A 23,774-nucleotide genomic window follows, 5' to 3' on the forward strand; every position below is an offset into this window, starting at 1 on the left:
CTCCCAAAAATGAGTGCTCTTGCATTTCCTGGCTGTTGTGAGGATGACTTGTTTGCCAAAACAAACTGCTGAAGGTTCTTAAAGAGAAGGTGCGAAGTAAAAAAATGAAATGCAATTAAAGTGTCCTTTTCTATCTGCACTACAACATCAAGTGCGAGACAACTCTTAGAATGTTTCATATTGAGCTCTGATATGCAAGACACAGCACCACCAAGCAGCAGTTTTACACACCTTTTACCCAATTTCAAGACCCCTCTGACCATTGGACAGTACCTACAGCAAAAGGCACGTGGCAGGAAGCACCATGCTTTGCTTTCTCTGCCAAACACAACCACAGCAACCATTTTCTTCAACTGTAGCTTCTGAATTTTCCATAACTGCAAGAAGCAGAGCCCCAGGACCATGACCTTCCCCCAGCAATCAGTGGGACTGAAGGGAAAGCTGGAACTGCCGCTGAGGAAGGGGAGAGCAGAGCAGGACCTACTCCCAGGGGTCCATTACTGTGCTGGTGAGAGGGTCTAACTGTTCTTTTGCAAATACTACTGTTCACATGGCCTCCAGATTGACAGGCCTTGTGTGCTTTTACTAGTAATTGATATAAAATGAAATATGACATTCTTGATCTACAAAGCTTCTCTTCTTACAGATTTGTCACCATTTACACATGGTCAGAACTAAGGTCCAAGAAAGGCAAATCTTGCAAAATATGTCAAAATCATAAAAGGCTGCCATATTTTTGCCCAGATCTTACCTTCATCATCTTTTTTACAATTCTTTTCCAGTTGCAATGTGCTTCTGCTTTTAAGCTAGGAGCTATGTTAAGTGCACAATGAAGATTCACATTTTTGTGTGACAGAGAAATCAAAAGTGGTGATGTTCAAGTGTCTTGAGAGAGAACAAAAATTCTTCTCTGACATCTAACATGCAATGATAAACTCACAAAAAGGTACTTTGAAAACTTCACCTCTGAGAAATTCCTATTTTCCCTCATGGAAAGAAACAAATATCAGCTTCTGCTTGGAGTGATAGCAGCTTTTCCCAGCTGCGTATTCTCACATGTAAAATATATGAGCCAATGAGCTTTATGAGTTCACTAAATGTCAGGATCACTTCTTTTTATTACAGATCCTTTTCACCAGGTTTCTCACTGGAAGATCAGTGCTATACAGCTCAGAAAGGCTTTGGCTCTGTCTCCTCTGCAGCCCTCATCCAGCTGTGCTCCAAGGCACCATCAGCAGCTCAATGAAGAACCTGGACACTGCTGCTCAATTCTGCCCATTCTTGTGCCAAACTCCATCCCAGTTATTCTTTTAGAGGAGGGCATGCTGGCTTCTAGTCTTTTTTGGCTGAAAACATCCTCCTCAGCAAGTCAGAAAGCATAAGTTATTTGTTATTACTAATACATTTCATACTTTCAAAGATTTGTACTAAGCCATGACGATGAAGGCTGTCAAATCCACTCAAATGCTTCTTATTGGAAAATCAGGCCTGCATATCCATAGATCCTCCCCTCCTTCACCCACCCAAATTAAAGCTGTAATTCCCAAAGACAGCCACTCTTCTACACCACCACACATTTCATATAGTTGTTATTAATAAAGTATGAACAATGTTTGCAGAAACATTAAAGAATCAGGTCAAGAACTCTGTCTGAATACCAGAGTTATCAACTAAGCCAATCATCCAACTTTGAGTAATTAATGTCCTTGGTTTTGACTTGAGAGCCTCATTTTCAGCACATTCATAAGAGACAAATGCCCCATGCCAAAAGGAATGAACATGAATTAACTCTTTTGGATGCTAGACGCAGGAGGAAGAGGAAAATGAAATATTGGCAGGCTGGACACAGCACAGCACTTCTGATTGTAGGCTAAGTTTAGCTACAATGTGATGATTTCACCACATATAGTCAAGGATTTGATCTGTTTCCATCTGTGCATTATCAGAGTATCTGAACAATTGCCCTAATGCATTTGAAAACTTTAAAATATAAAAGGAAAACCAACAAAGCCAATGGTACTAACAAGCAACTGTGTTATAAAACCTGCGTTCAACAGACTGAAAATGATCTTTCCCAAATCCAAGTGACATCCTTCTGAAGCTTAAAGTGAGAGATTACAGCTGGCTGAGCACTCAGTGTACTGTACACTCATTTTAAAAGCTGCCATTGTAAAAGACCCTCCAGGCTTTATGTTGGTTCCTTTGCTCTCCTTATTAAGAGCTGCAAAGTTCCTCATATTTAACAGTAATTAGAGGGAGAGATGGAAAAAAATTAATGAGAGGGAGAGAGGTTTATTCTTCTAAAGAGCTACAATAAGATTAATAGTAAGACTATGGGCTATACATGCTATTTTTATTTCATCACCTCAAAACACAAGAAATATTTTCAATTGGAAAAAATTATGAGTATAAAATTTACTATTATCTTTACAAATGCTTTACAGCCTCTGTGTGTGACATCCTCTCCTTCCCTCCACCAGACAATCATGACACAGAAATACTCTCAGGACAGCAGTTGTAGAACTTGTCTGATGCGCTCGCACTTCCCCAGCAGGTTTGGGTCTCCTCCATCAGAACCATCAAATTCCTTCATAAAAGCTTCAGCTTTCTGTATAGTTTTGTCTCGTGCGTTGCCCTGAAGCCCTTGCAGATAATCCAGTAAAATGGTGAAATACTTGTCTGGAACCTTGGAAGAAAAAACAAAAGGAAGGAAAAACAGGTTTATTTTCTCCCCTCTCAATATGTATTCACAATCATGTCACAGCATCACCTGAAAGACAATTAGGAGAATGGCACGGGCTTTGGTGTTTGCCAAGGTGCAGCTTCAAGTGGAAATCCAAGTGGAAATGTTTCCTGCCAAAGTTCAAGCTGCCAGGAGGGATGGATGGACCCTGGTGAGAGGACTGTCATGTGCTCGGATGGGCAAAGCATCTGAGAGGAAATGCTCAGCAGATGTGGAAGAGCTGATCAGCAAATGCAAACACTGCCTGACAGGGAGCCCAAGGCTCTGAGGGTTGGTGGAAGAAAAAAACAAAACACATTAGCCAAACCTTCCTTTTGGAAGCACACATGCAAATCTTGCTAAATTCAGTGAGAATTGCATGGATACATCTGAGGGAAGGATTTTGCTGGAATTCCCCTCGCCCTTACCCAAAAATTGTTTGCTAAGATGAGATACCACCCACCACTGCACACTTTGACAGAATGCTTATACAAAGGACTAGAATTTAATTTGAAAGACAAACTCAAATTCAGACATATGGAAATAATTTTTAAATCATGCTGAGTAAAACTGATGGGCTCTACCAACATGTCTAACATTAAAAGCACTTTAGTCATCTACAGTTGCATTATCCACGTTTCACTCCCTAATTAACTAGTCAGAGATTAAGTTTTATCTTATCTGGTACAACATACAATTTAAATTATCATATTAATCTTGACAATAATTTAGCAAGAACTTTGGAATGATTAATTCAGCATTTCATACTGAAGTACTTTCAAAAGGAATATGTGAACAGACCTATGCTGATCTTAACTTCATGTTGTGTATCTGTGGAACAGGTTTCAGCCAATAACAGGATATTTTTTGCTGTGAATCATGAGATGTTAAAATGATCTCACCCTGCAAATATGTTTCTCCATGTTTAACTTTACACATATAACTTGACATGAGTTAAGTTAAACACATACGTAAGTATTTAAAGGATTCGAGACTAATTATTCGAGGGCGGTTTCAATTCTGCAAAGTATCAACATTTCAGAGAAGACAGAGCTTCAAGAGACATTTAATTTACAACTTATTTCTCCATGAACATTTGGCAGCCGAACTTTGATCACTAAAACTTCTATCACTCCAAAAGAAGAGGAAGAAAGAATATTCCAACACTGCCTTCATCAATCAGGGGTATTACAAAGTAATAAATCATAACTTAAGTCTGCGTTCAGCCTCGTAACTTGTACACTATGGAAAACCTTCTAATTCTTCACACAAACACTCTTACATTAAAGAAACAATGCAGTTACAAAAGAAATATTAATTTTACAGTGACTAACACTGAAATGGATGATATATGAAGCGTTGCTATGCTATACAAATCAAACACAGTGAAAATATCTGTATTTTTGAAAGTTTTCACTCACAGTAAGCTGGCACTAGTAACAGACGAACCCATTTAGACACAAACAATTCCAGTGTGACTGTGTTCTTTTAATGTAGGTACTCAGTACTGAGCTTTTAAAGTCAGCAACATTTCCACATTTCAAACCTTGACCAAATTATCTCTGTAATTTACAGCTCTTGTTCTCAGAGCTCATGGCATAGACATACCTGTGGAAGTACAGTTATTATTATATCATTTAAGCAAACTGATTGAGGGGGCAATTGAAAGCCTGCTCTAAATTTAGAAATCCTAAGTGTACAGACTTAACATGAGGCTGCCTGAAGCCTAGAAAACATTTAGCATTTGGCTCTAAGGGTGCTCAAGTGTTCAAAAAGTCTGTCTTTTTTCCTTTAACATAACACAGTTCTGAGGTTTATTTCATCAGGAGCTCACAACACAGCACCCTGTGGGCAAGGTAAGATCGTATTTCCTCCTGACTTACACAGACAGTAGAGCCATAGCAAGGACTGGAACCCACAAAGAAAGTTAATGAAATCCAAATTTTAATTCTTCAAATACAGTGGTACAAAAGCAGTAATTTCAGGGCTCTTGGTGAGGTTTTCCAAGGAAGAACACAATCCTTCTTCCAAGGTCAGTTCGAGGCTGGGCTGAAATTGGAGATCAAGATCTCCCAGTACAGCTCTAGGAGTCAAAGCCAGGCTTATGTGATTTTGTTATTATTCTTTTGTTAAACTGTTTTGACCTTTATCTTGTTTCTTTTTCTCTCTCACACACCAATCTTGCCTCTGTCCTAATGTCCTAATATACACTGGAGCTGATTAATATGGAAATAATCCCAAGTGAAATAATTCCTGTCTTTGGGAAAAGGAGGGAAACACTAGGAAAGAGCACCAGGAAAAGAACAGTTCTCACTTTTAAATTATCCTCTGCCACTCTGTATTTTCAGACCTGGAGACCTGCAGACACTCACATATTTTGCAAAGCAAACACAGACAGCAGCAGAGAGAAGCTCAGCTCATTGATGCCAGGCTGCATTTTGGGTCACCTTCCAAGGACGCTTCGGCCACCCCACTACGCCCTGAAGTCCAGAAGCTGAGGACTGATCTAGTAACTTCCTAAAAATGCTGTGCCAGACGATAAAGACCAACAAATAACCCAGTGTTTATTTAATCTTGGGTGCTGGAGAAATATGCACACCATGGGTACACAGGCCTTGCTTGGAAGCTGTCAGCTAGCCACCAGATGTATTTTAAAGGAGCTTAAAAAACCATTTATCTAGCAAACAATTTTAAAACCTCAACTTATTTCTTACAGAAAGAGGCCTATCAGTGCAAGAAACTCGATTCAGGCCTTTGCATGGCTCTTCAGTAGGCATCCAAGTGACACCATGAGATCAAAGATGTGGCTTAGGAAGGAAAGAAACTTATGTCTCCTTTTGTACGTTAGTCATGCTGGGATTACCAACAGATTTCATCCTGTAATGGACAGGAAGTTGAATTTGGGTATAAAAAATATTCAGAAGAAGCTGGGTGTGCCCTCCCTATGGTCCTGATGAAGAAAGAGACTTCATCATATGTTTAATTGTAAGCACTTGAGCAGCTCTACTAACTTCACTGAATCTGGATGCAGATGTTAATCATTCTCTGAAGCTCATGCTCAATGCTCCTCTGATTATTAAACTACAAAATATATGAATTTAAATAAATCACAGCACTTCCACCAGAATTTTAAGAAAAGGAAGTTTCATTTCAGTGTTGAGAAATAAGGAGTTAAACTGTGTTTTGATATCTAAAACGAATGCTTACTTACAGTTCATTGTGTCCCTGCATATTTCAACACAAAACCAAAGTAAACAGGTAAAAAAAGTAAAAACATCCTTTTGCCTGCTAAACAAATTCTAGGTAGCTTTGAAGAGCATTCACTGATTTGGAAAGGTTGATAAAGACTTTAAAGAGAGAAACGTAAAAAACAGAAGACACAAGCAAACAACCCAGAACCCAAAATCAAATCTGTATTCTGCAACCCATCTTTTTAAAGCATTTACACCATGTGAACATTTTTGCCTTCATGAAACTCTGTTGTTAATTATCTGGCTGTCTAAAAAGGTAACACCCAATGTCAGGTGATTGGCTTAAGAGCTGCTGACTAATTTGGGTCAGGACAATTGGTATGAGTAAATGTTCAAGTGCACACAAAAAAATCAGCAAAACTTAACTGAATGTCAACAAAATGAACCAATAAGTGAGGCACTGTGCAAATGGGCAGAGGTTTGTTCTATTGCACAACAAAATGAATGACCTGACACCCCCATTTGATACCACGATGGTCAGTTACTTCTTGGTAATTCAATTGATGTTGTTTTTTAAGTTATGAAATGAACAGATTTCAGTATGGATTCAAGCCTGGCTTCTGGTTATACTTTATGCTTTTCACAATCAACATCAGGTTTCACTTATATTTAAATGAGAGAGCTATTTTAACATCTTGGCAATATGGTTGTACATCTTCCATGGAGCCCAGAGATATCTGAAACAATATGAGAACTGTGGTTTGCAGTATTGGGTTCCACATTAGGAAATTCAAATTAAGGATATGACTCAAATTCTCAGACAACTCCAGATTTAAATAAATCATGAATCTGCTCTCCTTATGCTTGCTATACATCAAGTATAAAAATCCAGCATGCACAGGATAATGAACACCAACAAAATAAAAAGATAAATGACAAGCAATTAAAATGTTTCAGCATCTTGGTTAAAAACAAAGTAATTTGTAAGTTATTAAAAATTATGAGACAAGTGCATGGCTAGTACTAGGAAGTTTTGGTTAATGAAGAATAGCTATAACTGATGTATAATACTGTATCATATCTGTTCTGAGAAAAAGCAGCATGAATACAAACCTTCTCTTTATCATACATGTGCAGGAGAAGCCACGTCTGTCTTGTCTTTTGGAACTTCCATTCTTCTGGGTTTTTAGACCAGCTGTAGAAAATTACAGGGAAAAATTGCTTAAATGGAATACTGTGATATCAAAACATTCTTAATTTAGAAAATATTCCCTACAAGGCTTCCTAGTGACTTTGTATGCATGGCACGGAGTGTCATGGCATGGTGGGACAGATACTGGCACACATTTTGTACAGGGCCACCTGGCTTCTCTGCAAAAAATTATAGGAGATATTATAGCCAAGAAAATTATAATTTTTCTTTAGAAAGCACTGATTCCTTGAAGTTAAATATCAAACCCCACCCCCCAGCTTTGGCCAGTCCTTTATGACACGTCATTGCCCTCATTTGACCAGGACAACCCAAATCCTTACCCCTGCTGCAGGGCTAACTGGGAATTTGGAGAGGTGCAGGGGACAAGAATCAAGCTTGGGTTTCAGAAAGCTGCTGTTTCGCAATTAATTGAAATTTATATGAAATTAAGCAGCCTCTGAAGGACCGGAAGGAGAGATTTGTGCTACAATGGTCACCTCAGCAATGGCTGCAGCCCATCACAGATGGCCGTCCTAAACAGACAAAATTCTTCCTTCAGGAGCAAATGTTTTAAGGCTTGGGCTTGTCTAAATGCGTGACTTAAATATTTATATTTATAGGCTAGGAAAATGGGGTTTTTATGTCTCTCTCTCATGAAGAATACTCAATACAGTTAAAAGTGAGAGGCTGAACAAATGATTAACATCTGCAAATGTTTGCTGGCTGTTTGGCAAACACATTTTCAATATACAAAATTTTAGCTGGGTTAAAATAGCACATTCATGTGCATCTTGAACATGTTTTTAAAGCTGGTGTATTCTGGTTTAGATGAAGGCATTTATTTCTATTAAAAAATGAGCAAACCAGTGAATCTATCTATAAAATGAAGACTACTTTTTAAAAGTATGTGCTTGAAAATTAGTATTGTAACACGTACAAAATCTCACAGTACACTAAAGTATCATTTGAAAAGAAAAAAAATAAGGAGAAAACCCAGAAACTTTCAAATTTATTTGATTTTTCTCTAAAGAAAAGTAGGTCTCCAGAGGCATGCAAGATGCCATTAATGTTCCAGCTTGCTTTACCCAGCAATAGAGAGCACAGAAATCAGTTGAAAAGCCAGCTGGGTATGAGAATTAGTATTGTTTAAACACTGTCAAGTCTAATAAAGCAAAAGAGTCCTCATCTTTGGTGAATGCTGCACCAGCAAATATATTGTTCAGCCAATTCAATGAAAGAGAAAAAACTGAGACCACAGATTTGTATAGAAAGGTTTCATGGAAACCTCTGAAGAAAACCTAAAGGAAGAAATTATTATCTTGATGTTCAAATTCAGAATAAAGAAAAAGAATCACAGCTCATTTGGGTTATCATCAGCTGAATTATTAAAATAGCTTATAACCAAAATATAAGGTAAAAATCAGACAATTAACAGCAAATCAGGAAGGACAGATAAATCCAATAACCACAATATATCATCCTTTACATGCTCGAGTTAAATCTACAGATGAGCTGATTTAGAGGCTTCTTTTGGAATAATAATATAGTAGCCAAATAAGTAGGCAGAAGTTTGCAAAACAGATATTGCACAAAAGCAGGAGGCCAAAAAGCTGACTGATACAAGTTATGGAATTAAATAAAAAACTATTATTATGGTGAAACCATCCCTTCTCCCATCACCACCAGCCTAGAACCCAAAACAAACTTGTAAAACAAAATCACACCCAACCCTTGGCGTCACTTGTCTTTGCATCAAGGTGCCAACTGGACAACAAGTGACACCACCTGAAGTGTGAGGAGCCAACAGAGAATGAAGTAAAAATGCTTTTCTTGTGGGTGCAGTTTGTGGGGCCAACAGCAACCTGCTCATCTGTACCCACTGATTCTATTTGCCAGGCAGAGAACATAGAAACTGGAACTTCTGCAGGAAGTCCTTCAAAACAAACAAAAGAAAGCAATGACAGTGCTTTTTTAGCCTATTCTTTTATGAGGCTCATCCTCAAGAAGAAGAAGGCAAATTTAGAATTCTTTTCTACGTAAATAAAGCCTGGAAACAGTTCACATTACAGTCTTTGCAAGGTGACAAGAACAAGCTGAGTGACAGATCTGTGACTGCATCCCAGGAAAACACTTCTTCTGCTAATGAAAACCTTTAATATATGTTTGCATTTCTCTAAACTATTCTATGTACTTCAAGATTTGTGATGATACCCATTGGTTGGACACACCACAGAGTACTCTGAATCTTCTACTCTGCTAATTTTATGTTTCTGTCACAATATCACCTGAGTGCTGTTGGCATTGAAACTTAAAAAATACAGCCTGATTTCATTTAATCTCCTATAAAACTATAGGATGTTAAAATACCTTTATTACCTAGTTTATAAACAACTGAGACCAACAAATGAGTGCACTATAAGGTTAATTGCTCTTATTAACCTATTACCAAAACCATATGCTCTCTTCTACATGTTAAGGTGACTCATTGTACTCCTGCATCCAAGACTCCATATGGACTTTTGCTCCTGTGAATTCTCTTGCACAAACAAACAAAAGTTTTAGTTTGTCTTCCTGAAAGTTTCTACTCTATATACACACAATAATTCATATAAACAACTACTTTAACATAATCAACTGCAGAAAGTCCATTTATGTCCATTATAGCACCAGAGCCTCACAAGCCATTTCTTTTGTTTTGTGATCTGTCCTAGTAGAATTAAACACTACATTATTACAACAAGAAAAAATAGTATTTTCCTTAATAGCTATAGGTGTACTCCTATTTGTCCCAAGTTTTTAACTGGTACTCCCTCCATGGTTGTATCAACAATGCCTGTTTCTTCCCCTTTTGGAAAATGGTCTTTCTCTTGACCTGAATTCCTGTCAAACTGTGGGCAAAACACTCCTGATAATGGGTGCACAATCTCTAATGCAGAAAACATGACAGCTGCTCCCCCAACAGTTATTGAAATAAAACTTTTCCACTGATTCCTATGATTATGACAGCTTTTTCCTACTCCTGTGACAGCTTTAAAATCTATGGAAAAGAATCACTCCATGACGAAGAGAGAGGAGTATCTCCTGTTATCAGCATGACATCATTAGTACATTTTTAGAAATGCTCGACTTCTAAACTTGAAAACTTCAACCCTTACAACATAAGAGAGGTTTCATTTTGCTGTTTACATGCAGATAAGCTTCCTTGACATACTGCAGCAGGAGAAAAGGCTTTTCCTTCAATTGATCAAATATACAGAGCAAAACCAACCACATTGCAGTTAAACTCCCTCTTTTTATAGACAATTGCAACCTCTTTCACAGTTTGAATTCATTTGGTAGCTTCTGGAATGATCTGTGTCAGGACCTGGTACAAACTATGGAATTGGAAGAAAAATATACAAGTGTAAAACATGTATTTTTCCAGTGTGCCTCAGGCTAATTTTCAATATATTGTACAAACACTAATTACCTTCTTTACACAGCTAATGTTTGAATCTTTCTCATGAGCTCCAGCTCATTGAAAAAACACATTGGTTGACTTTAGTTAAAGAGAACTTAAATGTTTGTGCAAATGATCTTCCTAAATGGCTTTGAAAATGAATAGACAGAGGAAGTTAATCAAATAAATCAAGCAGCTTAGGAAATTTTACATTTGGGCTTTTGGTTTTTAGTAGGAGAGTCTCATGTAGAAAAGCTGCCCAAGATTCTCACTGGTCTATCTCATAAATGACTGTTAGTGTGTCTACAGTCGTCTCCCATAAATCTACTCTCAAAACATGGCAATTCAGGCAGTGGAAGGAGGCAAACAGAAGGCAACTGGGAGTGTGCAGGGCAGAGCCCTCGCTGGGGTGTCCTGGGAGAAGGAGATGGGGAAGGGAAAGCAGGAAAACTGGTTCCAGAAACACAGTATGAGAAAAACATTATTGTTACAAATTGGATTGAGGAAGTCAACACAAGGCATCTGCTGAGACTACTGGCCAGGACAAAACTCTACAGAGCTGTCACAACTGGCAAATAATCACTGGGTGCAGAAAAGCTCAGTGCTGAGAATCAACCATTTTACTGATTCAACTTGAAAAAATTATTGGGTGGGAGACAAGTCTCAAGAAAACAGAAAGACAGACAGGGATGTGACTGCTGACACCTTCCAGAGCACACGAGAGCACTGCTGTGTGCCAGATGCAAGGAGACTTCACCTACATCACTGCTCCAGATGAGTGCCCCTTGGCAGTGCAGCCCACCCTGGATACACCTTTCAGCCTCAGTATGTATCCAAGGAAAAGCAGATTGCCACCAAATTGGGTTTTCTCCAGCATACAGCGCAGGTTTAGCATCAGGGAATTAACTCGAAAGTTTTCTCCAGCCCTGAGGAGCACAGCCTCCTGCAGCTCTCCTATGATTTGTCCCATGTCTGACATTCCCAAGCTTCCCTCAAAGAAGGGACAGAGCCATGGGTCTGGCCCATTGCACCAAAGTCAAAGCTCCACTGAAAAGATCTATAGAAAACATTAAAAGCAGCATTCTACAACACTACACAGAAATGGTCACATTCTTCCCACCTCATCCATCTGGGTACTTTTCTGTTTTGATACACAGTTATTCACCACTCTGCAACCTGTCCTTAAGGATCACCTGTGTCCTTCCACCCCAGGGAAGACTGAACAGGAGTTATGGCACACGATTAAGGCTTGCAGGAATCAAGTTAGACCCTTTATTCCCCAAACTCTCTGCAAACAGCATCATTCCTGAGCTCACCACCCTGCCCATAAAATGTGGATAACAGGTGTTTCCTCAATAAGAAACAACCATACTCCAAAAAATTCCCTTAAAGATATTTAAAGCCTTGCTGAAACGCTTGGCACTCAAGGGATGTGCTGGAATATTTCACAGTGCAATGCATACAACAGCAGCCTCTTTAAAACCACATGCACTGGGGTTTAAGGCAACTCACCACCCTTAAAAGGCCCGAATTTGGAAGCTCTGAACGCTGTTATCAGGTCAGTCCAGAGGTGAGCCCAATGCACATATGGCCAACAGGTGAGCAGGGAATGCTGCACCTCAAAGAGGCTCCCTGGAACCCCTGGAAGCAGCACAGAGGGAGCAAAAATTTGGCATAAGCTCACTCTTGTGGGAGAAGAGCTATTTTATGGATGGAGGTTTTATATGGATATATAAAAAATATATGGATGTGGATGGAAGTTTAACATATGCCCTTATAGAGCATATAGTGAAGTAGGAATAATAATTTTTTCTCCAGTTACAACACGTACAATTATTTAAAGGGAAATGTAAAAGTGTTTACTTTTATTGGGGGTATTCAGAGTTTCTTCTGTTTCTCTCAGGGGTATTTAAAATGGGTTTACTTTTACAAAGATGTTTTTAGAATGTCTGGTGTTCCACACAAAACTGCATGCCCAGAAAGCTGCCTCATGGTGAACTTCATTGCTCAATCCAATGTAAGAAGAAATCTCAATTCACGTGAGTGTGATGCTGACTGTCCTCATTTGGAAAGAACAGCCAAAATTTAAATTCTAAATAGATTTTCTGAGACTGGACTGGAACGGCTGTAGTTAAAATCCTGGAAGCACAGACCTGTGGCAAGACCCAATATTAGGCATAAGAGACAACTATAGCCTGCTTTTTTCTCATGTTATGGATGAGTCTGTTTATGTCCCAACTCCAATCCCTGGAGAATGTTAATATATTTATGCTGATATTCTCAAATCCAGTTTGGAATCTAACGAAATTATGACTCAGATAAAGGTTTTTTCTTATTTTCCTGGAAGAAAGAAAAGACACTAATGGAGCTCATTTGCCAAAAGAAAACTTTCTAAAATTGTCAACAGATTTTAGAATCAGTGCCACATTTTTGGTTGAAAATCCTGGCACCATTTTTCAATCTGTGGTTTAAAAACATTTTTTAATATATTCTTCCATCTGGTTTAGACACAGCATAATGACTATAGACTTGTGAAAAGGCAAAAGGAGGAAGCTTTTTTTTTTAAATTTAGGAATCATTAGGAATCTTACATGCAGGAAAAAATAAATGTGTTTTTAAGTGTCCCATTTTTGTCCTGATGTCCAGTATTAGGACAGATTGCATCTGATTGTATCTGTACAGCAAACAGGTCACAGGATTTTCTTAGAAAGTATTTATAAAGTGAAAGGAAGGGGCCTTTGTGCCGTAAGCCAAGTTTGATGAGATCTACATAAAATGTTTATCACAGCTTATCTTTTATTGTACGTACTTTTATCACCTGCCATTATTTGTAAGGTTTTATATTATGTTTGCATCCTGCAGCCTCAGCCAAGCTAGAAATCCTCTTCCTCCCCCACCACAGGCTCTGTTCAAACGCAACATGAGACATTCCCTTGAAGAGCTTCAAGTATAAACAGATGAGACAGATGATTGGTGGGAAGAAAAACTGACCCAAAAAATTGTAACAATGCCTCAAAACCATGCAGCAGCTCGTGAGGAGAGCTCCTGTCTCTTACCTCTGGTACCATACACGTGGGGTGCCTCACCGTGATCCAGCTTCTCACAGGCACCAGCCCACCTGCAAATGCCAACAGCATTCAACCTTCACAATTTCTTTAAAAATTATTTTCCTGATACAGATATTTAGTTGCTGGTGTCTGCATTAGCCCACCTGCAGCAAAACTGTGTTTTGATTTGAAAAAAAAAATATATATAGCAGTAATAACGTGCTGAGAACTTGCTGTTGTTTTCAGTAATAACAAAAAGGTCAGGCCTGAAAGCCCACAGCTACTATTACTGTATTTCTAAGCTAAATGTGCTTTTTATTTTACATACATTCATAAAAAGAACACAAAGCAGGAGTTGAATTATCACAGAAGAAGAATAAAAAATAGACTTCGAGCCCTTCACAGCCAATCTGTTCTGCTCCTGCAAGGAATATACGACCAAGTGCTATCCCAAAGTCCCATCTCCTCTCCAGATGTCCATCTTTTCTTGCACTTAATTCTGGTCACACTGATGCCTGAACCAGAAATAAGGGAAAGAGAAAATGAAAACAACTGTTATGGCTCCCTCCCATGAAGAACATCCTGGGGGGTACGAGGAGATAAAGAGGGCCCCACACTCTGTATGAAAATCATGTAAGGAGCCAGCTGCACATAAAATCCTTTCCAAAAGTTGGCACAAGTCCATTTATATAAATGCTTTCTGAAGATCAGATGAGCGATGTGCTACCAGACCCAGAAAAAACAAATATGGTCAATTCTCTTCTCCCTTACTATTACACCAAAAAAATGTCCAACTGTGGTACAGAACACTCCTGCAAATGCACAGATTCGAGCTGAGGAGCTGATTTTCATTGCTTTTTAAATTTTAAATCAGCTTCTAAAACTTTAAAGGTTCAAACAAACAACAAAACAAAACAAAAAAAAGTGTGCCATCACAAAAAACCCCAAACAAACAAAACAAGACAAAAACCACCCAAACTTTTGTGTTTTATTAATAAAACACAAGAAATGTAAGAAAGTGCCATGGTTTTCCATATAGGGATGCTAAAAATAATGCTGGGAGAGAAACAAACTTGACGTGAAACTTTATCTGTGGAAGTTTTTAAGGAGGGATGAAGAAATGGCCACTTGGAGGAGGATTTGGATACTGAAGACTGTTGGCTGATTGGTTTTGCTTTGAACCAGCCAGGACACCCAAGAACCAATTCAGTGCTCATTTCACTGAGCTGAAGGTTTGTGCTCCTCAGTTCTGCACGGGCTGTTTCAGGAAGCCCTGAGGCTGCCAAGTGATGCTGGCACCCTGGGAAGGTGCCTAATCCAGCTGGGCCACTGATCAGCAGCACTGCTGAAATTGGGCTGCCCTTCTCTACCCAGATGTCTTCAATTTGTCAGGCTGGGTGTTTCTGTGTGGTTTTTCTCTTTGCAAAAGCCTAAGGGATTTGCACAGCCAAGGGATTTCTGCAGTTCCAGAGTCCAGAGCAGCATTTCACTGTAACAAGGAAAAGCAATGCTCTCATTCTGCTGAGATGATGCCAAATGCTGACCTGCACCACATCCCAGAACCAGGCATATCTTTCCTTTCTGCCTCAGCATGCAGCAGTCCCAGCTGCAGGGAGCCCAGCTGGCCTCTCCTCCCCACAAGATTCAAATCCTCTCCCTGCACCTTTCCCAAGAGGGTTTCCCCAGGTCTTTGAGGAACAGGAGCTGCTCAGAGGGTGGACCATGCTCCCAGTGAACCTGAGAGGTGAAACCCAGCCCAGCAGTCTGGAGGATGGCCAGGCAGGATGGGTGCCAGCAGCATCTGTGAACAGACACCACCAGGGTCCTCTCCCTGCCTGACAACCCTGACAAAGAACTGGCCTCAAATCAATCCCAACCCTTGTGGTATCCCTCATGCACCCTCCAGGAAAGGGGAAATTCTCCCTTCAAATGGAAGCTGAACCTTGAGCCTGTGCTGCAGGCCTGGCCCTGTAACTCTTCTACAGAGCTGGCTTGTTCTGGCAATGTCCTGTAGGTATAGAACGTCAAACTGTCAAATATTGGATTGTCACATTCCTACTGAGCCCCTTTACTTGAGTGAGTTCTCCCAGACAGTATTGAAGAACTGCTATTTATTAATTTGGATACCAGCCCTTGATGCACTGTTGCAGAAATTACACTTGCAGGGTTTTTTTGTTCTAAATGAAATCCGAGTATTTTTATTGCTGGCTAGTTAGGCAAAGTTCATTTTTGCTAACAGGAAAATGTAGCCCTCTTCAAATAACCCATCCCACAAGTGGCTCATACAGTGCATCTGAGAAGTACATTTGGAGTTATTCTGAACCAACAAAAATATATATAGAAACTTTAAAAAAAATAACAAAACAAAAAGACATGTCAACCATCCTTGTAATTTTTTACATCCCAGCCTGGACATCCCACAGCTGCATTCACCAGGAAGTATGGCAGAGGTGGATGGAATGCTGCAGACTCCATGGCATCTGAATCTCCCGAGTTGTAACCTTACAGAATGATTTACTCTTCTTTTTGCAGAAGAGCTCTACAAAGGGACAATATCAAGATCAAGATCAATCTAAAAGTGTTCAGCACTTCACAGCCCACTCACATTTTTTAGATTTAGCTGAGATATTCAGCTATCTCTTACTGCATAATAAAATCTGCTGCCACATCAAGGTGTTTAGGGCAGTGTAAGATTCCCCTCTTCTAATACCTTGTGACATGTGTTGCACTACTAAGATTTTAAGTCATGTATGTTTAAAGAAATTGATCTGCCAATTACTGCTTCCTGCAGATGGTTCTCATTCCAATTCAATTTGCATTCATAGAAAGGTAATTACTGATACCTTTTTAGGCATCACTGTATTAATAAATGTGTGAAGGAGGAGACAAATTTTATTAAGGATCTAATATTATTTCAAAAATACTTCTTGTTATTCGAACTCTGGTTAGGAAGCCTTGACAGCTCCCTGGAGCTAATTGATTAATAATCATTGCCAATTGCATTTTAAATTTTAATTCTGGCTTTGGCTGACTAGTCTAAATGATTCCCTAGAGCTACGAAACTCCTCACCACTATGATGAGTATTTGGGCACTGGATGAATAGTTTGAATGTGTTTGAGGAAGTGAGTAGCGGTGTTAATTCTCCCAGATCTGAATTTTATGACACAGAGAAAACATAAAAACTCCCTTTAGAGCTTCTGCCATGTCAAGAACCTAGTCTGAATGGAGGAAGATGGGTGAGCACAAAATGCCTTTCCTCAAAGCCAGAAGGAGGGTTGAGGATGGGATGCCTGGGCTTGGAGCCAGGAGTGAGGCAGGGACTTTGGAGAGCCAGGGGAGAGCAGACTTCAGAAGCTGGGAAAAAAAGCTGTCCTTCACACTCCTTCAATGCAGCCTCCCTGCAAATGAAATATTCCCAAAATAAAGCAAATAACCCCTGCCATCTGTTTTTAGTTAAAAAATATCAAGAGGTAGTTGTAATACTTGTATGTGAAAATGGATTATTTTAATTATTCTGGTTTTATTTGACCTGAACATTGCCAAATTCTCCCCAAAGACAAATGGAAAAGATCAAAGTGCTTGTGTGAGGTTTTAAGCACTTCAGTGAGGAGTGATGATGTCTCCTTACTGTCAGGATACAGTCCTGAAGCAGACTGGTCTGTTATTAAAGACTTCTGAATCTCCCTAATACATCTCACAAGGTTTCTGAAAGTAATATCAGATGAAATAATATATTAAAGCTGCTTAATTATTCAATTAGATGCAATCTCTTTTGTATAATAGTATGGAAAGATGAAAGCCACATGTCAGCAATAAATATCTAATGGCTACATTTAATAAACTGTTACGAAAATTCATTTATACTAAATTTTATTTTACTGGAAATGAGTTATTAAAAAGGGAGACATTAATTTTTCTTAGCCAGGTTTGGAAATCAAGATGCTATTTTACAGGAAAGAGAATCAGACAAAGAGACCTTAACTACTTTTATCCAAGTACTCGTGGATTTAATACAAGTAATCTAGTCTTCCCTATCTGAGGAAGCACTTTACAGTCCAGCAGTTAAGTACTGCTAGTACAACTTATACTTGTGACAACATATATGTGAAAAATTTCAGAAGTTTTAACCATCCTATTGATAAAATTATCAGTAAATAAAAGCAAACTAAATTTTGGGGAAAAAAAACCAAAAATAATTCACCAAGAATGCCCTGGAAGCCTCCTCAGGCATATAAGTCACCTTAAGGGCCACCATACATACATGGCAAACTTGGGAATTTTTGTTCTTAGTTCTATCAGCAGCTGTGAAGTGGAATAAAGCTGCTCTGGTCACCTGCAGCAATACCAGGAAGGACACCCCAACCATGGAAAACACAAACCTCTCCCCTTGGAAAGGTTTGGAATATTCATCCATTAACCCTGCACGCCCACCAGAGACCTTCAGGACTGCCTTGAGATGCCACCACAGAACAAAATCCATGCAAACTTCACCTTCAAAAGAAGGAATTGAGACAAGTCCTGCAGGTCTGTTGGGAGCAGACATCGGTACAGGGCCAAAGAAAACAGAGGCAGTGCTCAGATGAGAAGAAAGTTAAGCCTACTTTCCCTCAAGTCACTTCTCTGAGAGGAGACCTTTGGACAGTACAGAGACTTTGGTGAGTCACAAATTTCATCACTGTTTAATTTATCACCTGAAAAATGGGGAAACGTAACACTTTCTCAAAAGCTGTCATAAGGAGAGTAAATAAACCAGTGTCAAAATACTTCTCATTTTTTTATCAAAACACAGTTGTGATATGCTATCAGGAAAGGTATGATGGAAATTCAAATTATCATTACTGTGATGGGGACAAGATAGAGACAGTATGTTTTAAAGAAACATATAAAAAGCTCTTTAAAGACAGGGCTGAGAAGTCAGGTATGTTTCAGCTGATCCAGTTGGTAAATGATAGATGTCAGATGAAAGGACTTGTGAATTCATGTTAATGATGTTATTAAATACACTATTTCCATATGAGAATGTTTGAACAAAATGCCCAAGTAAATATTTTGACAGCTTTGTTTCACACTGAAAAAATGGTAGAAGTGCAAAGAGACAGAAGGTTCCAAAGTAAATCACACTGCAGCTTTTACTGAAATATGTTTTGAGAGGTGTACTTGTGACCTTCCATAAAAATAATTCAAAGATTTAGAAATACAAATAATTTGATTTAGAGCCATAAAGCAGGATTAGAGTTCCCTATTTAATTTTTCTTCTTTTGTTAAATTTAGTGACCATTTATGGTTATGGAAATTAGAAAAGAAATCTTTTTCCCCTGCATAAACTAAATAGGACAATGAGCAGATTATGAAAGATGGAAGAGCTACTGACTCCAACTGAGGAAAATTCACCATGGACCTGAGCTTCCCTTTCCTTCTCCACTCAAGCCATACATTAGTGCTTACCAAAGGGGTAAGAAAGCTACTCCAAACCCATTCCCTATAGGAAGTTCTTTATCCAGGATAATATTAATAGCTAAACCATAAAAGGTTTGGTTCAGGGAAGGTTGTGTTAGTCCAGCTGCTCTTCCAAAGCTCAGTTGAATGAGTTGCATCATAAGCATTTATTAATTTGGCTGGAAAATCATGCAATCATTGATGTTTCTAAAACTTACTTCTGAATGAGTTGAAAATACCACAGAAATACTTGCAACATCTCAGAACTTCCAGGTATAACTAAGCTTAGAAGTCTTAGAACTTGACATCTCAGAACCTCCCAAACACCTATTTTGTCTCTAGAAATCAGAGCTGCTTATCCAACAAGCTGGAAATGGCAAAATACATCTGAAAATATTTGTGAATACCTAGGATCTTCATAATTCAATCCACAACTGTGGAGAGGACTTGCTAGAGATTATAAGAATGGAATTATTTTACACAGTAGTTCTGTCCATCTGGAGCATTTCCAGGATAGTATTACAGATACCCAGAATATATTTGCTAAGGTTTGTTTTCTTCCCAGAAATTCTTGGTAAAAATAGCTAAGATTGGCTCAGAGCCACTTAAAAGGGGTTTTTTGTTGTTGTTCTTTCTTTTGGTTGCTGTTTTTAGACTTGTGTAGTAAATTATATTATTATTATTATTTGTCAGCATTACCTTGAGCTGACAAGTTTATCTTCAGCAGCAGCTCAAGAAGCCTCAGTGCCTGCTCTGGCTTAGAAGTGTTGTCACTTATAAATCAGCAACATGCAGTGCCTGAGCTCATCTGCAGAGAGCCACAATTTCCTAATTCAGGCTCATCTGAGTGTTAACCTGGTTATTCAGTTTCCAGACCCAAGTATTCCTGCACAAGCACTGTCTTCTGTTCAGTGCCAGTGCAGGCATCTCTTCAACCATCTGCACTGCAAAATTGGATTTGAATGGAAGACCTTTCTTTTGGTGAGCACTCTTCACACAAAGTCTGGCTCACTCACTCTGGAGAGCTGTATTATTTATAAGTGGAAAAAGACCAGAGATACAGATAAGGAACAATAATCTGCATGATCTCACTAAATTAAGAGTAAAATATTCATGGGCTTCTTGCAAAGCAGTGAAGTTGTTGCATTAGAACCATAAAAAGCAGCTAACCCAGCAAGAAGTTAATAACAGTCTAAAAGCAATTTCTGCACAATCTGACATCCTGTGGATGTCATGTGGGGGTTAGAAAAACACTGGCATGTCTCCAACACATATCTACATATCACTTACCATCAAGACACAGAAAAGTGAATCCAGAAGTCAGTGACTCTATCACAGGGAATGAAAATCATCAACTCAGGCTGCCACCAGACATCTTGATTAAACAGGCAGAAGCTGAATAGTGCTGTTACTGAGAGTGTAATGTGACAGTCCCAGAATCCTAAATGCACAGTTTGAATAATCAGAGGATAATGAGAACACTGATACCTGGAAATGGGTATCATAAAGCCAACTCTGAAACAGGAGCGTATCTGACTTGCTGCAGCAAGGCTGAGGAAGGATGAGAAACTCTGAAAAATGTATTACAGCTATAGTGGTATATTCTAAATACCACTATATTCTAAATGCCAACACTGTCATTTACACAAAACTCGGTTTGAGGGGAGAAAAAAAATCTTTTATTGTTCAGAAAATTCAATGTGAAATCTCAACATTCTATGGCTCAAAGATGAATCCAATGCTGTTGCTCACAAAGCAAAAAGTGACAAGGAGCAGGGAGGAATCACAGATCCCCAGTCCCTTCTGTGTGGTGCTGGAAGGCAGCTCCAGTAAAACCACATTTGTTTCCAGGTGCCACAATTCCAGAAGGATCACAGGCACAGAGTTCAAAGAGGAACAACAGAGCACATCAAGGACTGGAAGGAGCAGCAGGAGAGGAAGGATCAGGGATGTGCTGCTTCACTGGAGGGGCAGTGAGACTGAGAAACCCACTCAGCCACAAGCTGGATGGAAACACCAGGATGGGAGAAATTATTTATGACCTGTGGGGCAACACCATGATTTAAAAAACATTGCTTAATAACAGGTCCAACACAGCAGAACAATTTTTCTGCTTCATATTCCCTACCAGCAAGCTTTGTCTTCTGCAGAAGATAGTGCGCTTGAGCACGATAACAGAATAGCTCTAAGCAGCACAAAATCTATGGAGTGGATATTCCCCCTCCACCTACCCCCACCAGAATAACTGCTGGCATACCCACACCCTAAAAATAGGAAAGGTGTGGGCATTGCAACAGAGAGCTTTGTAGAGCTTGTGAGTAATGTCAGGGCTGCTAGGGAACTGCAAACAAACTGAGGTGGCTTCATTAGATGAAGTTACACAAGGGAGTGTAGGATAATGACAAGGTAACTCACTCTCAGCAAGCTGAGACTCCTTTGCCACGAACAGAGACAGTGGCTGCCTTTAAAATGAGGAAGATCTCATTTTCTTAACATCAAATGGAAAACTTGCAGCTTTACAGACATGCTGCTTTAGGTCAAGGAGAGGAATCCCACTTAGAAGCAGGTCAGGCCCTGGTAAAAATTAGAAGTCAAGCAATATAGATACTTGGAGAAGTGCTAAAACAAATTCACTGATCTCTAGAGTATTAGGAAAAGTGCAAGCCTTTGAAATCAGATAGCAACAAATGCCTGCCCAAGTTCATATAAAACAGAACAACCTCAAATGCAAATTTATCCTGTATCTGACTCTGGATTCATGAGGCTTCTTACAGAACTAATGAATATGACAAAATGACTAAAAGCATGTAGGAATAGATTAATTGCATCCATAGTTAATGCTTGCCCCAGAACCTTTAAAAAATAACCCTGGGATTATTAAAGCAAAACTATTCCCCTCTACTATTCCCCTAATCTTTGAGGAATTGCTGCTCTTTCAAGACACCTTAAAGCCCCAATTGTTGAAGGGAATTCAGGAACACTGCTGTGTCTAATTACAACAGTTTCTCTTAAGTTCACACACTATTTTTGTTACTAGCTAATTGAGATTCATTACTTGAGCAGTTCTCCAATATTTTATGAAATTCAAGATAACTGATGAGCTTAGATATATGCTGCACCTTCCCATCAGGAAGGAAACTTGATCTCGGTTTTAGAGAGTGGGGGAAGGAGAAATGCCATTAAATGCTAAAGTTAGTTGCTATCCACCCCAAGGAGTCAGTCTCTGGAAGGAAATAAAAAAGACCTGTGTATGTTTAGATTTCTATTTTATCAGTTACTCTTCCTGTCTAAAAGCTCAAGCTGTTGATGGTGAAACATCAACAACAGTGCCAAGTTTGAAATGAATACCTATGTAGGCCAGCAGCAATGAAAATTACTTAAAATCAGAATCAAGTATCAAAAGCCATCACTGACCCTGGCTAAAAAAGTAACCTGTGACAAATAAAGCAACTGTGAAACATTATGAATCAACAAAGGAAACAAAATGTGACACAAGCCACTCGAGGTACTTTAAAATTAGAAACTGGTTTTCAACATTAATGAGCACGGCTGTGTTTGTGCAAAGCTCCTCCAATGGAGTCGCCTGTCCCAGGAGGGGTTGGATGAATGGGTTTGTGATTTCCTGAAGGGCCATCATCATCTGAGCTGTTTGGCCACAAATCTTAAATCTTGCTACCCACTTTACAGCCCAGCACCAGCCTCTCCTGGTTCCTTCAAAAATCAGAAACTTTGGAGTGAACATCAACCTACCTCTTGATTCCCTTCTCCACATGGCCTCTACTCCAGAAGGAGTAAAAACTTGATATACTTTCTACATGTTATTTCTATTTCTACATCTATATAAGATATGACATACATTTAAAAAATATCAAACTATAAAAAAAAAAAGCTTTCAGCAACAGCCCTCTCATTTCTGAATTCTTCGAAAGGAAGAACAACATTTCAGCTTTAAAATCTCCCAGGCTTGGCACTGTTTGTAATAAAGTTTGAGTGAGGACCAGGATCTGTTTCCATTGTGCAAACCCAGCAGATAAACAACTGCCCTGGGTTGTCCAGGGCTGTCAGCAGTGCTGCCACCACACTCAGCAAAAACCACCTTGGGATCTGCAGAGTCAGACAATTTCCTCACGCCATGGGAAACTCTGCCTGTCTCTCAATTTTCTGTTTCTGTAACATGCCCTTGGTTTGTATTATTCTAGAAGCATCTTTTTACTAAAGAAATCTCTGACAATCTTTGAATCCTGCCTGAATTTAAATTAGGCAATGAGAAAAATAAGACCTACATAAAGAAAAGTGACATATACTAATAATATGGCATAAATAATTTCAAAAATAATTGTACTTCTGCACCTTATTTTTCAAATTTTAGTACATGACAAATAGTACTGCAAGGCTTAGGTAATTCACAGCACACATCCAGATAATAGTATCTATTATTTCTACTTCAGATGATATGAATCTTATAGTTTCACATTTCTTTAGTGAGGTCTTTGCAGATCTCTCTCCATTCCTCTGATGGGTGATGGAGAAATCCATATGTGCAGATCCATATGGCAATGAACTTTCCAAGCCAAACAGAAGAACAGCAGCTTCTAGGAGAGGGTGGCTTGCCAAGACAAACAAGTTCTGCCAACATTTTAACACCACAGAAGGTCAGTTAGGTTATAATTAAACATAATTACCATTCTCCAGAATTGCAACATCTTTTCACTTGAAGTCACCTAATGCTCAGGAAAGGATGTATTT

The 23,774-nt window shown here is 39.1% G+C and overlaps 1 protein-coding gene across 3 annotated transcripts in view; it reads right to left on the bottom strand.

The window, feature by feature from the left end:
- Positions 1-2,332: 2,332 nt before the first annotated feature.
- The window catches only part of C16H7orf50 (chromosome 16 C7orf50 homolog), a 124,512-nt gene continuing 103,070 nt past the window's right edge, over positions 2,333-23,774 (bottom strand). For all 3 annotated transcript variants that reach the window (XM_068207050.1, XM_068207052.1, XM_068207051.1), the window contains 2 exons: positions 7,027-7,108; positions 2,333-2,686 (listed from right to left, as the gene is read on the bottom strand). In XM_068207050.1, coding sequence (XP_068063151.1) covers positions 2,504-2,686; positions 7,027-7,108 — 265 coding nt within the window. In that variant the 3' untranslated portion in view covers positions 2,333-2,503. The remainder of the gene's footprint in view (positions 2,687-7,026; positions 7,109-23,774) is intronic.

The sequence above is a fragment of the Anomalospiza imberbis genome, chromosome 16 (assembly GCF_031753505.1).
Source record: "Anomalospiza imberbis isolate Cuckoo-Finch-1a 21T00152 chromosome 16, ASM3175350v1, whole genome shotgun sequence".
NCBI lineage: Eukaryota > Metazoa > Chordata > Aves > Passeriformes > Viduidae > Anomalospiza > Anomalospiza imberbis.